Genomic DNA, 12,879 nt, shown 5'->3' on the forward strand with positions numbered 1-12,879 from the left:
TATGAAGGTTAAATCTGAGATAGAAACAAAAGATTCTAAAAAAAATTGTGGAATAATTTATTTCTTCTTAAGAACTATCCCTAAATACAATCTTCTTACCATAAAAAATGCACCACCCCTCCCCCTCCTAATGAGGCAAAATTTAGCTATATACTATGTGCAAGGTCAGGGAATAGGGATTTAAACGGAAGTTACCCCAAAAATATTATTCATAGAAAAATTTAAATTACAGCTTAAAGTAAAAATTTGTCTATTAGGCTCATATTGTTTTCTTGTCAAGTTTTATTTTATTTTCTGATTTATTTATCACGAACTGTTGGTTAATAATGCCAAATATTATTAGTGAGAAGAAAAATAATAAGAAACTTTTATATGATTTGTAGCCTACAGCTATCATGTCCATACATTGGATGGGCTGATATAAAAATAAGACTGCAATCAGTACTATATTTGGAACACTGATGGCCGCAGGGTTGGGGGTTAATTGGGGGACTATATAGTATGAAGTAGCCAAAAGAAAGGAAACCATAGTAGAAACAAGCAAATAAAAATGTATGTTCTGAGGGGGTATTTTCCGCAGGAGGGGGGGGGGGTGTATTCCGAGGTTATTTTTCACGGGGTTACTTTCCACGGGGGCTATTTTCGGTGGGGATAATTTCTTCGGGAGGTGGGGGGGGGGGGTGTATTTTCCGTTGGGGTACTTTCTGCGGGGAGTATTTTCTGCCGGGGGTATTTTCTATGGGGGGGGAGAGGGTATTTTGTATCTTCCGTTTTTCCGTGGGGGGATTTTTCAGGGGGGAAAACACCTAAGATCTTAGAGGCAGCATAAAAACCAATAAATTTTCATTTGTCGTCAAAATTTCCTTTTTATATAAGTTTAAATTCACTTGTTTAATTTAGTTCTTATATGTTTTAAGTTTCAACGTTGCCCTACTTATAGGTTGAATTTTGTCTATTTAATCTACTTATCTAGAAACTACAAACAACGTTTCTTTTTTTTTCAAATATTATTAATGAATTACTGAGATTAATGACTTAATCAAAAATTGCTACTTGTATTTATAGTTCGCATGTGTTTACTTTTTTTTTTTTATTGAAAATAATTTTGAAGTTTTTGCCACACTATCAGCAATAAGCTATTTCAAAAAAACCTACAAAACCTACTCTGCAAAAGGCTTTATTTACTACGTGGATCCAAGCTTTACTCGAGCCTCAAAACGAAGCTAAAACAATTTTGGCTCCCAAATTTTCGCAACGAAATTCCTTTTTGTTTTTTTCCCTGAAAAATCCCCGAATCTTACAAACTTTTCCCAAAAAACTTCTCAAATTTTAAGACTTGTCCCCAAGTTTTAATATTCAAGAGTGTAAAAACTGCTCACGGATAGTAGATCTAGGAAATTCACAAAAGTGTTCACACAGCTACGGTTCATTGCAGCCGTGAAGTGCAAAAACTAGCTAGAAGAACTTAAACAAGGTAGACATAGGGACAGGCCAAATCAAGCTCTAGAAGCTGAAACAAAATATTAAAAAGGCTGATCGCTCTTTTCTGATTGTATATTTTGTAAGGTTTATGTTCAACCTCCTCCCCCTCCCCCTCAAAAAAAAAGAAGAAAAAAACGGTTTGCTTTTGAAAGGCTCACCTTGAATTTTCGGTTTGTTTTTTCAGGCTTATTTTTTGGTTTGTAATGCCGGCAACACTGAATACTTAATAAGAAAACTGAAAGAAACAGAAGAAAATAGATCTAACTATTCACAAGTTCTGTGAATTAGAAGAAGAAAGAAGAACTCTGATAGTTTCAGTTGTAATCAATGGAGGTAAAATCAGCCAAAGATTCTATGTCAAATAATTTATGGTTTGTTAATGGAGATCTAGCCTATGTAAACAGTAGAATTGGCTATTAAGATCCCATTTAAATATAAATACTTGAGCTTACATTAGCTAACTAGGCCTAGTCACCTATCAATAAACTCAGAAATAAAATTAACCCCCTAATGCACAGATATATACTCTGAATTGGTATATATATAGGAGTGGAGTAAAATTCATTTCTAACAAAAATGATTAGGCTAGGCTAGGGTAAAAAACCAGTATCCAGTTGAGCAAAATTATGTAAAACTAAAACCATCACATCTTGTTACCAAAAAGGAATTGAGAAGGATTAGGTATATTAATGAATAGCTAAAAGTCTAAGCTATGTATCAATATGGTTATTATTCAGATTATTTAAGATCAACCACTTGAAACTATTAGTTTATTCACTTACCTGCAGGGACCTCTTTTTGGAAATGCCAATTATCCTATTTTGATGTATAGGCCTATATCCTTTTAGTGTTTCAGTTTTATACATATATTAACAGAAAGCTGATTTTCTTCTGATTCTAAAAATGTAACTTTTATTGCTTGATATTTATTCTATAAATCACAAATATTTAAATATAATTTTTCTTTTCAATTGGTTTTCAAAACAGATACCACATTTTAAATTTATGCTGACAAATCATTGGTGAAAATTTGACCAAGAAGACAGGGTTCTTGTTACTACCCTCACATTGCTTCATGTTGTAGTAAAAAGGGGTGGTCCAAAAACCCATTGCTATTTTTCCGGAATGCCAAAGAAAAGTGGTCTTTTACCCTATTATAGGCTAGGGCCTATTTGTAATGAGCATAAAAAAGGCATCAAGTGGTATGTTAACTTTATTTGTAAGTCAATAATAGCCCGTTTTTTAGCACTAAGATCTTACATCTTTCTGCAAAGATTATTGTTTTTTAACTCATCTTTGTTCTAAGATCTTACAGCTCACTGATGTTAGCAAAAAGTGTGAAGACCGCCACTGTTCTGCCATATAGAACAATGATGAGAGAACTTTGATGATCTACTCATCATTGTTCTCAGACCGCTGATCAGAGCAGAATGATGAAAGACGTTTGCACAGAAACCACCAAAGATGTAAGATCTTTGTTCAAAGATTTCACTTTTAAGCGTTTTCTGACAAAAGATGTAAGATCTTAGCACATTGATGAGTGAAAAAACAGGCCTATTATAAACTGCCAAAAAATATACCCAAAATTGGTTTCAGCTTCACAACTTTGCTCAATCCCAATTTGTAAGGTTTTGGGTAAATTTTTACCAAATCATATTATTGACTTACAAAAAAAGTGAATATAGGCTACCACTTAATGCCTTTTGGTAAAGTTCTACAAAATCATATTATTGAGTTAGGAATAAAGTGAATACACCATTTGATGCCTTTTTTATTCTGATTACAAATATAATAATCATTTCTATTGGAATTGAATTTCAGCCCCCCCTATACTGGCAAATTCAGCGTTAGGTTAAGTATATATATGGGGGGGAATTTATTTCTGATAGCCTAGAAATGCTTATAATATTCATAATCAGCATAAAAAAGGCATTGAATGGTGTATTCACTTATTCCTAACTCAACAATATGATTTTGTAGAACTTTACCTGCCTTTTTTTATGCTCTTTCCAAATATAATAAACATTTTTGTCAGAAATGAACTTTACCTTACCCCTATATAGCCTATACCAATTCAGGGTAGGCCTATATATTTGGGTAAATATTTACCAAATCATACTATCGAGTTACAACTAAAGTGAATATACCACTTGATGCTGTTGATTTTGAATTGAATATATCAAGTATTTTGCAGTAGGTTGCATATGGTTGCATCAAGACATGGCTAATTGTAGACAGAGAAAAGCCAAGACAGATAGTTCAAGTAATTGAGAGGCAAATGTTTAAATGCCTGGGGCTGCACAAATCATTTTTGTTGGAAATTGCACATTAGGGGGGGCAAATTTTATTTCTGATGTAAATGGGAGGTAAGTTTAAACTTTACCCCCACAAATTAGAGATAGGTCAGTGGCTGCAATTCTGGTTGGACACCTCACTGCCCCAGCAATAAAACATGGTTTTGGTGGATTTTTATGAAATTTGACCGTCCAATATAAGAAAGGAAACTTTTCATCATGATCATTAATTTAAAATTGAATTTTTTTAGAACTTCTTCTTCTATATTATCAATTAAACTATTCTCCTCTAGATGAGCCTTTTTGTATGTATTTGTTGTTTGTAACTCTTTTGACAAAATATCACAGTAGAGTTTCTGACAAATTATGGCAAAATTATTGCTAGCTTTATCAACTGGTACAATTACAAATTCATTCTGTATATTAGCTATGGCTTGTTTCATATTTGCATTATAAAATATTGAGTTTTTCTCAGAATTTTTAGGATTAATTCTATATATGCTATTTTGTGCACTAGTCAAAATCAAATTTATCCATTTCTGAAAACTTTCTTCAGTAATTTTCTTCTTCTTGCCCCATTTGTCAATAAATAAATTTAAGTCATTCTTTAATCCACTAAGAATACCTGCTGACTTTATGTGGTAGGAAAGACAGAATTTATACCCCATCTTCATTATATTATGAAGATCAAGATGCTTTATAATGGAAAAATCCCCCATTACAACATGTTTGTAAGTTTGATCCATATATAGTAAAAATTGCTTGCAACTACAAACTGGTTTCCAATTACTCTCTTTTCTAGTTTTATAAGTATTAAATTATGGTTAAAAATCATTTGACCAATCATTATGTTAAAATTGTACTATCTTTCTACACCAAATTACATGGAAGGGAATTTTTCACTCTCTGTTGGTTTAAGATTCTGGGTAAATTAATATCTTCTTTTTGTTTAGTACTAAAATTCACAGACAAATATAAATCTATTATAATCCTTATTATAACTATAAATCTATTATCCTTATTAATAATCTTTATAAGATTTATTATACTTATTTGTGTCTAAATTAGCCAACTTGGCACCTATGAATAGAGTTCTATATAAACAATAGAATTAGTATACTAGTTGCTATTAAGATGCTGCTTATATGTGGGCTAAACTAAAGAATTGACTAAGTAGTTGGCTATTAAAATCCAAGTTTTATATAAAGTTGAGTTTAAATTAGTCAGCTATCAATAAAGTTCTGTATAAACTATAAGATTGGCTAACTAGTTGGCTATTAAGATCTAACTTATATGTAAACTTGTGTCTAAATTGTGAACTAGCCACCTATCAATGGAGTTATATATAAACTATAGAATTAGCTTACTAGTTAAGTTGCTATTAAGATTCTGCTTATATGTAAACTTGAGTTTAAATTAGCCAACTAGTTAGCTATCAATAGAGTTCCATCTATACTAAAGAATTAAATAAAAAAAAAAAGTTTTTTTAACTTAAAGTAAGGAATGATGTTAAAACTTAAAATGACAGAAATTATTCTGTATACAAAAGGGGCTGTCCCCTCCTCAACGCCTCGCTCTTTATGGTAAAGTTTTTATTGTTTAAAAAAATAGAGTTGTGAGAAAGTCAAACTTTAGTGTAAAGAGCAAGGCGTTGAGGAGGGGACAGCCCCTTAAGTTTTAATGTTGTTCTATACTTTCAGTTAAAAAAACTTGTTTTTTTTATTTAATTTTTGAAGGTTTTTAAATTAATGCAGGTTTTGATTTTAGCTTACCATACATGAATAATTAAAACAAAATTTGAATATTAATTTTACTTTTATTTGGTTAAATAGCTTTCTTGAAACTTGTTTAATTTTATTTACAAACGTTTTTATTAGTAATAAATATATATAACTTATGAATTAACTTATGTAATGAACTTCTATATTCATATATTTTTATATGTATATTAGAAAGTTAGCCCCCTAGTCAATACCTTGCTCTTTAAGCTAAAGTTCAAATTTTGTTCCAATTCTTTTAAAATGACCTCTTAATCACAAATTCCATCAACTAGAATAAATAGCTCTTATGAAAGTACTAAAAAGTCTTTGGCTTAAAGAGCAAGGTATTGACTAGGGGGTGAATCCAATCAGATCCATAATAATTTCTGTTCATTTTAAGTTTTGATTCATAGCAATTTCACTTCCCCCATGAAAACTTCCTTCATGGAAAGATCCTCCCAAATAACTGCGACCCACCCCTCCCCCCCCCACTACCAGAAAAAATCTCCCCTGAAAACTTCTGTATACTTCCCAATAACCAATACTGTATGTTAACATTGGGTAAAGTTCAGAACTTTCAGCCCTCCCCCGGGAACTTTGGGGTATTAAGTCATCCTAAAAGACATAGTTATCATATTTTCGACCATGCTGAACAAACAAAGCTATATCAAAATTTTGATCAGGTGACTTTGGGAAAAAATGAGCATGGGAGGGGGCCTAGTTGCCCTCCATTTTTTTTGGTCACTTAAAAAGGGCACTAGAACTTTTGATTTTTGTTCTAATGAGCCCTCTGACAATATTCTACAACCAATGGGTTGATACAATCACCACTGGGGAAAAAAAAAAAATAAACATGCATCTGTGATCTTTCTTCTGGCAAAAAATGCAAAATTCCACAATTGTAGATAGGAGCTTGAAACCTCTGGAGTAGGGTTCTCTGATATGCTGAATATGATGGTGTGATTTTCATTAAGGTTCTATAAGTTTTAGGGGGTCTTTCTTCCTTTTTTTGAAAATCAGCCAAATTTTCTCAGGGGTGTAATTTTTGATGCGTAGGACTAGGCTTGATGAAACTTATATATTTGAAATCAGCATTAAAATCTGATTCTTTTGATGTATCTGTTAGTATCAAAATTTTGTTTTCTAGAGTTTTGGTTACCATTGAGCCGGGTTGCTCCTTACTTACAGTTTGTTACCACAAACTGTTTGATTAGCAAAGTAGTTGGCTACTAAAATCCAAGTTATATATAAAGTTGAGTTATATATATATATATATATATATATATATATATATATATATATATATATATATATATATATATATATATATTTTATATTTATATATATGTTAACGAGAATGTCCAAAATCTAGTTAATTTCGGCATTCCCTTTTCTCTGCTTTGATTCAATTAGCTTTGTGAGTCAGCTTTTTCAGTCTTATGCAACCTATCAAACAGTTTGTGGTAACAAACTGTAAGTAATGAGCAACCTGGCTCAATGGTAACCAAAACTCTAAAAAACGGAAATTTGATATGAATAGATACATCAAAAGAATCAGATTTTTATGCTGATTTTACATATATATATTTCATCATGATTGGTCCTACCCATAAGAATGTACGTGCCCGAGAAAATTTTTCTGATTTTCGAAAAAGAGTGAGAAACACCCCCTAAAAAACAAAGAGACTTAATGAAATAAACACCATGAGATTCAGCATATCAGAAAATCCTACTGTAGAGGTTTCAAGCTCCTATCTGCAAAAATGTGGAATTTTGTATTTTTTGCCAGAAGAAGGATCAAAGATGCATGGTTATTTGTTTTTGTTTTGTTTTGCTCCAGGGTTGATTGTATTGACCCAGTGGTCCTAGAATATTGTGGGAGGGCTCATTTGAACGGAAATTAAAATTTCTAGTGCCCATTTTAAGTGAACAAAATAAATGGAGGGCAGCTAGGTCCCCTCCCACACCCATTTTTTTCCAAAGTCACCAAATACAAATTTTGAGATAGCCATTTTGTTCAGCATGGTCAAAAATATTATAACTATGTCTTTTAGGATGACTTAATTTCCCAAAGTCCCCAGGGGAATGCTGAAAGTTATGAACTTTACCCAATGTTTACATATAGTATTGGTTATTGGGAAGTATACAGATGTTTTCAGGGGTTTTTTTCTGGTAGTGGGGGGGTCGGGGTTATGTGGGAGGATCTTTCATTGTGGGAAGGGACATTGCTATGAAGGGGGCGCCAGATTTCCCAGCATAATTTAAAAAACGATCAAAAATTCTAATTAACGGCCTTTGTGATTAAGGGGTTATTTTTAAAGAATTGGAACAAAATTCGAATTTTAGCATAAAGAGCAAGGCATTGACTCGGGGGTGAACCCGCTAATATATGTATTAAAAATATATGAATATAGAAGTTTGTTACATAAGTTAATTCATAAGCTATGTATATTTATTACTAATAAAAACGTTTGTAAATAAAATTAAAACACTTTTGAGAAAGCCATTTAACCAAATAAAAGTAAAATTAATATGCAAATTTTGTTTTAATTATTCATCTATGGTGAGCCAAAAACAAGTTTTTTTAACTGAAAGTAAGGAGCAACGGTAAAACTTAAAATGAACAGAATTATTCCATATATGGAAGGAGCTGTCCCCTCCTCAATGCCCCGCTCTTTATGCTAAATTTTGACTCTTTCTCACAACTCAATTTTTTAAACAATAAAAAACTTTAGTGTGAAGAGCGAGGTGTTGAAGAGGGGACAGCTCCTTTTGTATACAGAATAATTTCTGTTTGTCTTAAGTTTTAATGTCGCTCCTTACTTTCAGTTAAAAAAAACGTGTTTTTCTTATTTAATAATGGTAAAAGTTAAAGTTAGCTTAGGTTAAATTATAATAGTTTAGATTAGCTTAGATTAAGTTAGATTAGGTTAGGTTAAATTTGGTTCTAAATATCAGAAATGGGTTAAAAACCTAAATTAAGCTAACTCAAACCCACCAAACCTAATCTAACCTAATGTGTCATCATCAAACCTTGTGTTAAATTGAAAAAAATTTACTGGCAACACTGACTAAATCCAAGGAGAAAAAAAGGTATTTTGGACATTCACTGGTGAATGTCAACATTAACCAATTTGCACACATTCATGTTAACATATATATACTTGAGCTTACATTAGGCATCTAGTCACCTATCAATAGAGTTCTATATAAACTATAAAATTAGCTAACTATAGTTGGCTATTAGGGCATTTGCCCTCTGGTCGCTTTTAACTAATAAAAAGAACACTAGTCCTCTCAGTTTCCAATCAAATACCCCCTTTTTGAAGTTTCTAAGACAATGGTTTCTATAAAAGAAAACATTACATGCCCCAATGGCATAACTTACAATCCTTGTCCTGAGGTCTCTAGGGGAGGAGGTTGTCATCTTCAAAGACATAAATTCCAGATCTTTCAACTACGTTGAACAAAGTTACTATATCACAATTTTAATTGGATGTGATTTTGGAAATGGTAGGCATGGGAGGGGGGTTAGTTGCGCTCTAATCACTTTCGACTACTAAAAAGGGCACTAGCCCTTTCAATTTCCAATTGAATGAGCCCTTTTTGAAGTTCCTACAACAACTAAGACAAAAAAAATACACAATACATTGTGCCAACATTGTTCTTTACTTAGGCAGTGCTATTGCGCTGCCTGTGATAGACATGTATCTACTGAAAAGAAAACTATCAGGAACTAAAGATTGAGCTACATAAAGCTGACTAAATCAGAAAAAAATAATTGCTGAAAACTAAATCTGAAACAATAATTGCTGGTGGTTCAACAAAGAAGGCAATCACAGGCAAAATTCCTAAAACATATGCTGTCACTGTGAGGAAAATCTGAATTTTTTACTTTCTTTAGCCTCCGCTGTAAATTGCTCATACTTATTGCAGGAACTCTATGTTGTCAAATAGACACTGGCATGACCAAACTAAGTAGAATAGAAAAATTTGTCTGAACATACTGATTAAATACAGAAAATATGGCAAAATAATGGCACATAAAACTCATAAGGTTTAATCATGACTGGGCAGGGGGAGTACACTTACTGCTATTGATAACTCTATTCCAAGTCTTTCTACTATTTGAAATGTATGATTGCTGAAATCTACATATGATATGATACAGAAATCTATTCGATATCAATTGGCTATCAATAGAGTGTTGAAAACAACAATTGTATTTTCTCTTTTATAACATTAATAAGTCCAAAATTGCTGAGACTTTGTGTTCATTAGTTCTTTCTACTAATATTGGTTATTATGGTAGATTTCCTTTTCTTACAACAAATAAAAACAGTACCTTAAATAAAAATGTTTTCAGTAAAGCACAAATGACACTCTGGCTGTTAAACATCTTAGGGGCGTTAATCCTACTCGTGTTTGCAATAATTTCTGTTTGTTTAATATTCTGTTTGTTATTTTTTTTTTTTTTTTTGTCTCAATCTTCATTATTTTATTTTTTTGCCCTTATGCTTGAAAGTGAGAGGATTTAGTTGCTTAAGATTGAAGGTTTTAAGATTTTTTCTTGACATTTTGTAATGAACAATGCTTGCTTTCTTTCTAGGTTAGCATAGTCAGTGTCCATGGAGCAAAGCAGCTGGCTACTATTGTGGTAAGGACAATTTTTGGTAAAAGTTTTATCACTTTTAATATAGCTTCTTATTCTAAATAAATGGCTCTTCTGTTTTAGCAGTCTTTTTCAAAGAATTGGGACAAAAAATCAAACTCTAACATAAAGAGCAAAGTATTGAGAATGGGGCAATGCCCTTCTATATGAAACAGTTTCTTTTCCTTCTAAGTTTTAATGTTGCTCCTTACTTTCAATTTAAAAACTTGTTTTTTACCGTTTTTTCATTCAATTTCTGATCGCTTTTCAAATAATGCTGGGAAATCCATCCCCCTCCCTCCATGAAAAGTTCCCTCATGGAAAATTGCTCTATGGAAAGTTCCTCTCGCGCGAAACACCCCTCCCCTCCCCCTTGGTCAATTATATCCTTGCTGAATATCCCTCTAGAAAAATTCTTGCAGACGACTCCACCTGAAAATTCTCTTTGGCATACTTTCATTTGAAAAAGACTAGTATCTGATCGTTTTTCATGCCAGAAACTCCCCCTCCCATAGAAAGCTTCTCCCCCCATCCTCAGTGGAAAGTTGCTCATGCAAGGAATTTCCCCATGGAGAATTTCTTCCTGTGGAAAATACGAATGAAAATCATCCAGATAATTCCGACTATGGTGACAAATTTCCCCAGAACATCTCCACATCAAAAACTGAGTTGACAAAGAGAAAGTATGACAAATAAAAAGAATTTCGTATAAGAATTCTGGCAAATTCCTCCAGTATAAAATTTTCCCTGGAAAGTTCACCCCCAGCAACTTCCTTCCCTACAGAAAACCCTTCCCATGGGAATTCCCCCAACGACCCCTCCCGAGAAAATAGGTGCCGGAGGGGTGCTATTTTTCGCCTATATTTTTGGTCCCTTCACCTCGGACAACTTCCCTCCCATGGAAAATCCTCCCCTTAGATAATCCCCCAGCCACCCCCCACCCCCGCCCCCCAAAAAATGTCTGTATACTTCCCAATAACAAATACTATGCATAAATAATGGGCGAATTTCCTAACTAATAGCCAGTTCCTTAAGAGCTGTGGGGGGGGGAGGAGTCATGCTATCCTCCAAGGTGTGCTTACTAAATTTAACAGAGAGAAAAACTAGTATAATTTAAAGGAAACAGTGGAACAAAAAAAACAATCTTTAAATAAATAAAAATCTGGATTCCACTTCGGGGAGCCTTTATCAATGGGAAAAAAATTAAGTTAAATTAAACGCAACATATAAAGAAAAACTCAGATCTTAATAACCTCCAAAACGGTGCAATCACTGTGAAAGCCCAAATAAGCACACAGAAATGACAAAAGATAGTCTCTGATGCATATGAATTGTCTCTTGTATAATTTCAGATTGGCAATGAGATATTGTTTTACTTGACTTAAGTCCCCTCTGTCCTTGGAGGTCATCTTGGAGCCTCTTTCTTGGTAATGGGGTGGATAGGTCTTCTGTATGCCTCAGGGTCTTCTGCTAGGCAAAGAAGGTCAGAAGGGCGATGAGGCGCAAAATTTACTTTCCACCTATTCGGGGGGGGGGTGACAACGAGGGCAAGAACTGGGAATTTGGCCTTCAAAAATGATTTTGCGGAGACAGGACTGATTTATTCGTTTTATTAGACTGAGCCAACGAAGTAGCTGGAGTTGGATCTTGGTGAGGATTGTTGATTTGATTTTATGGCGCTCAAGCAGCTCAATGCTTGAGATTAGATCAAGGTAGGTAATACCAGCAATGCCGCAGAAACACTTAGTTTCAAACGCTTTGAGTCGACACTGTTAATCTACCTTCAGTGTCGATGTTTCATTTCAGCAAATTGTAATGGGGATAATCAACATATAAAAAGTCGTGTCTCAAGTTATAAAGATAAATACTTGCTTTGCAATATTGGCATAAAGGCTTTGAAACTGTAAGCTTGCAAGGTTGTCCTTTCTTTTTATATCTTTTGGTGGTTGTTGTCATTGGTGATTATACTGCCAAGGTAATGTAACTCTTCAACCCACTAGATACTCTCTCTGTCAAGCTTCAGGTCTGGCTTAAATGTATCCTGCGGCTTTATAAACAGCACATAGACTTGGTTTAGGATGCATTTATGATCATTCCAAAAGAACTAGTCGCTTTAAGGACTTATTTAATAACGATTTGTAGGTCTTCATGCGTTTCGGCCATTACGTCCATGTCGTCGGTATAAGTTAGAACACCCGCTGTATGTGCGCTATAGGTTGTTTCCACCAGGGATAAAATTGTTGTGATGAAGAGTTTAAACAGTTCTGGGGACAAGAACTGTTTAAGGACTCCTGTAGACGTTTGGAAGCTGTCAGTGAGACCTTCTCTAGTCATGACACTACTCCTAAATTTAGAGTACTTATCTTTGATAAGGTTGACTAGGTTTGCTGGAATTCTGTGATGGAGGAGGAGGATATGTCAGAGGCTATTTCTCCAAATAAAGTCAAATGCTTTTTTGAAGTCAATGAAGAGCTGGTTTAGGTAACGGCAGTATTCCAGATATCTCTAAAATCTGGTGCTGAGGGAAAATTTGGCCGGTAGTCGATTTCCCGGGGCGAAAACCGGCTTGGTATTCTTGGATGATTGACGAAGACACGGCTCTCATACTTTGAAGTATGATACTGGTGAGAATTTAGGCGGTTTGACTTGTTAGGCTAATGAGTTGGTAATTACCACATATTGACTTTGGCCC

General features: G+C 33.8%; 1 protein-coding gene across 1 annotated transcript in view; it reads left to right on the plus strand.

The window, feature by feature from the left end:
* The first annotated feature begins 1,710 nt into the window (after positions 1 to 1,710).
* Positions 1,711 to 12,879, plus strand: part of Sc2 (trans-2,3-enoyl-CoA reductase Sc2) — a 42,731-nt gene continuing 31,562 nt past the window's right edge. Inside the window, exons 1-2 of the mRNA XM_089097465.1 lie at positions 1,711 to 1,815; positions 10,146 to 10,193. Of these exons, the coding sequence (XP_088953591.1) occupies positions 1,810 to 1,815; positions 10,146 to 10,193 (54 nt within the window). The 5' untranslated portion in view covers positions 1,711 to 1,809. The remainder of the gene's footprint in view (positions 1,816 to 10,145; positions 10,194 to 12,879) is intronic.

The sequence above is a fragment of the Artemia sp. Qi Xiang Cuo genome, chromosome 11 (assembly GCF_049724085.1).
Source record: "Artemia sp. Qi Xiang Cuo chromosome 11, ASM4972408v1, whole genome shotgun sequence".
Classification (NCBI taxonomy): domain Eukaryota; kingdom Metazoa; phylum Arthropoda; class Branchiopoda; order Anostraca; family Artemiidae; genus Artemia; species Artemia sp. Qi Xiang Cuo.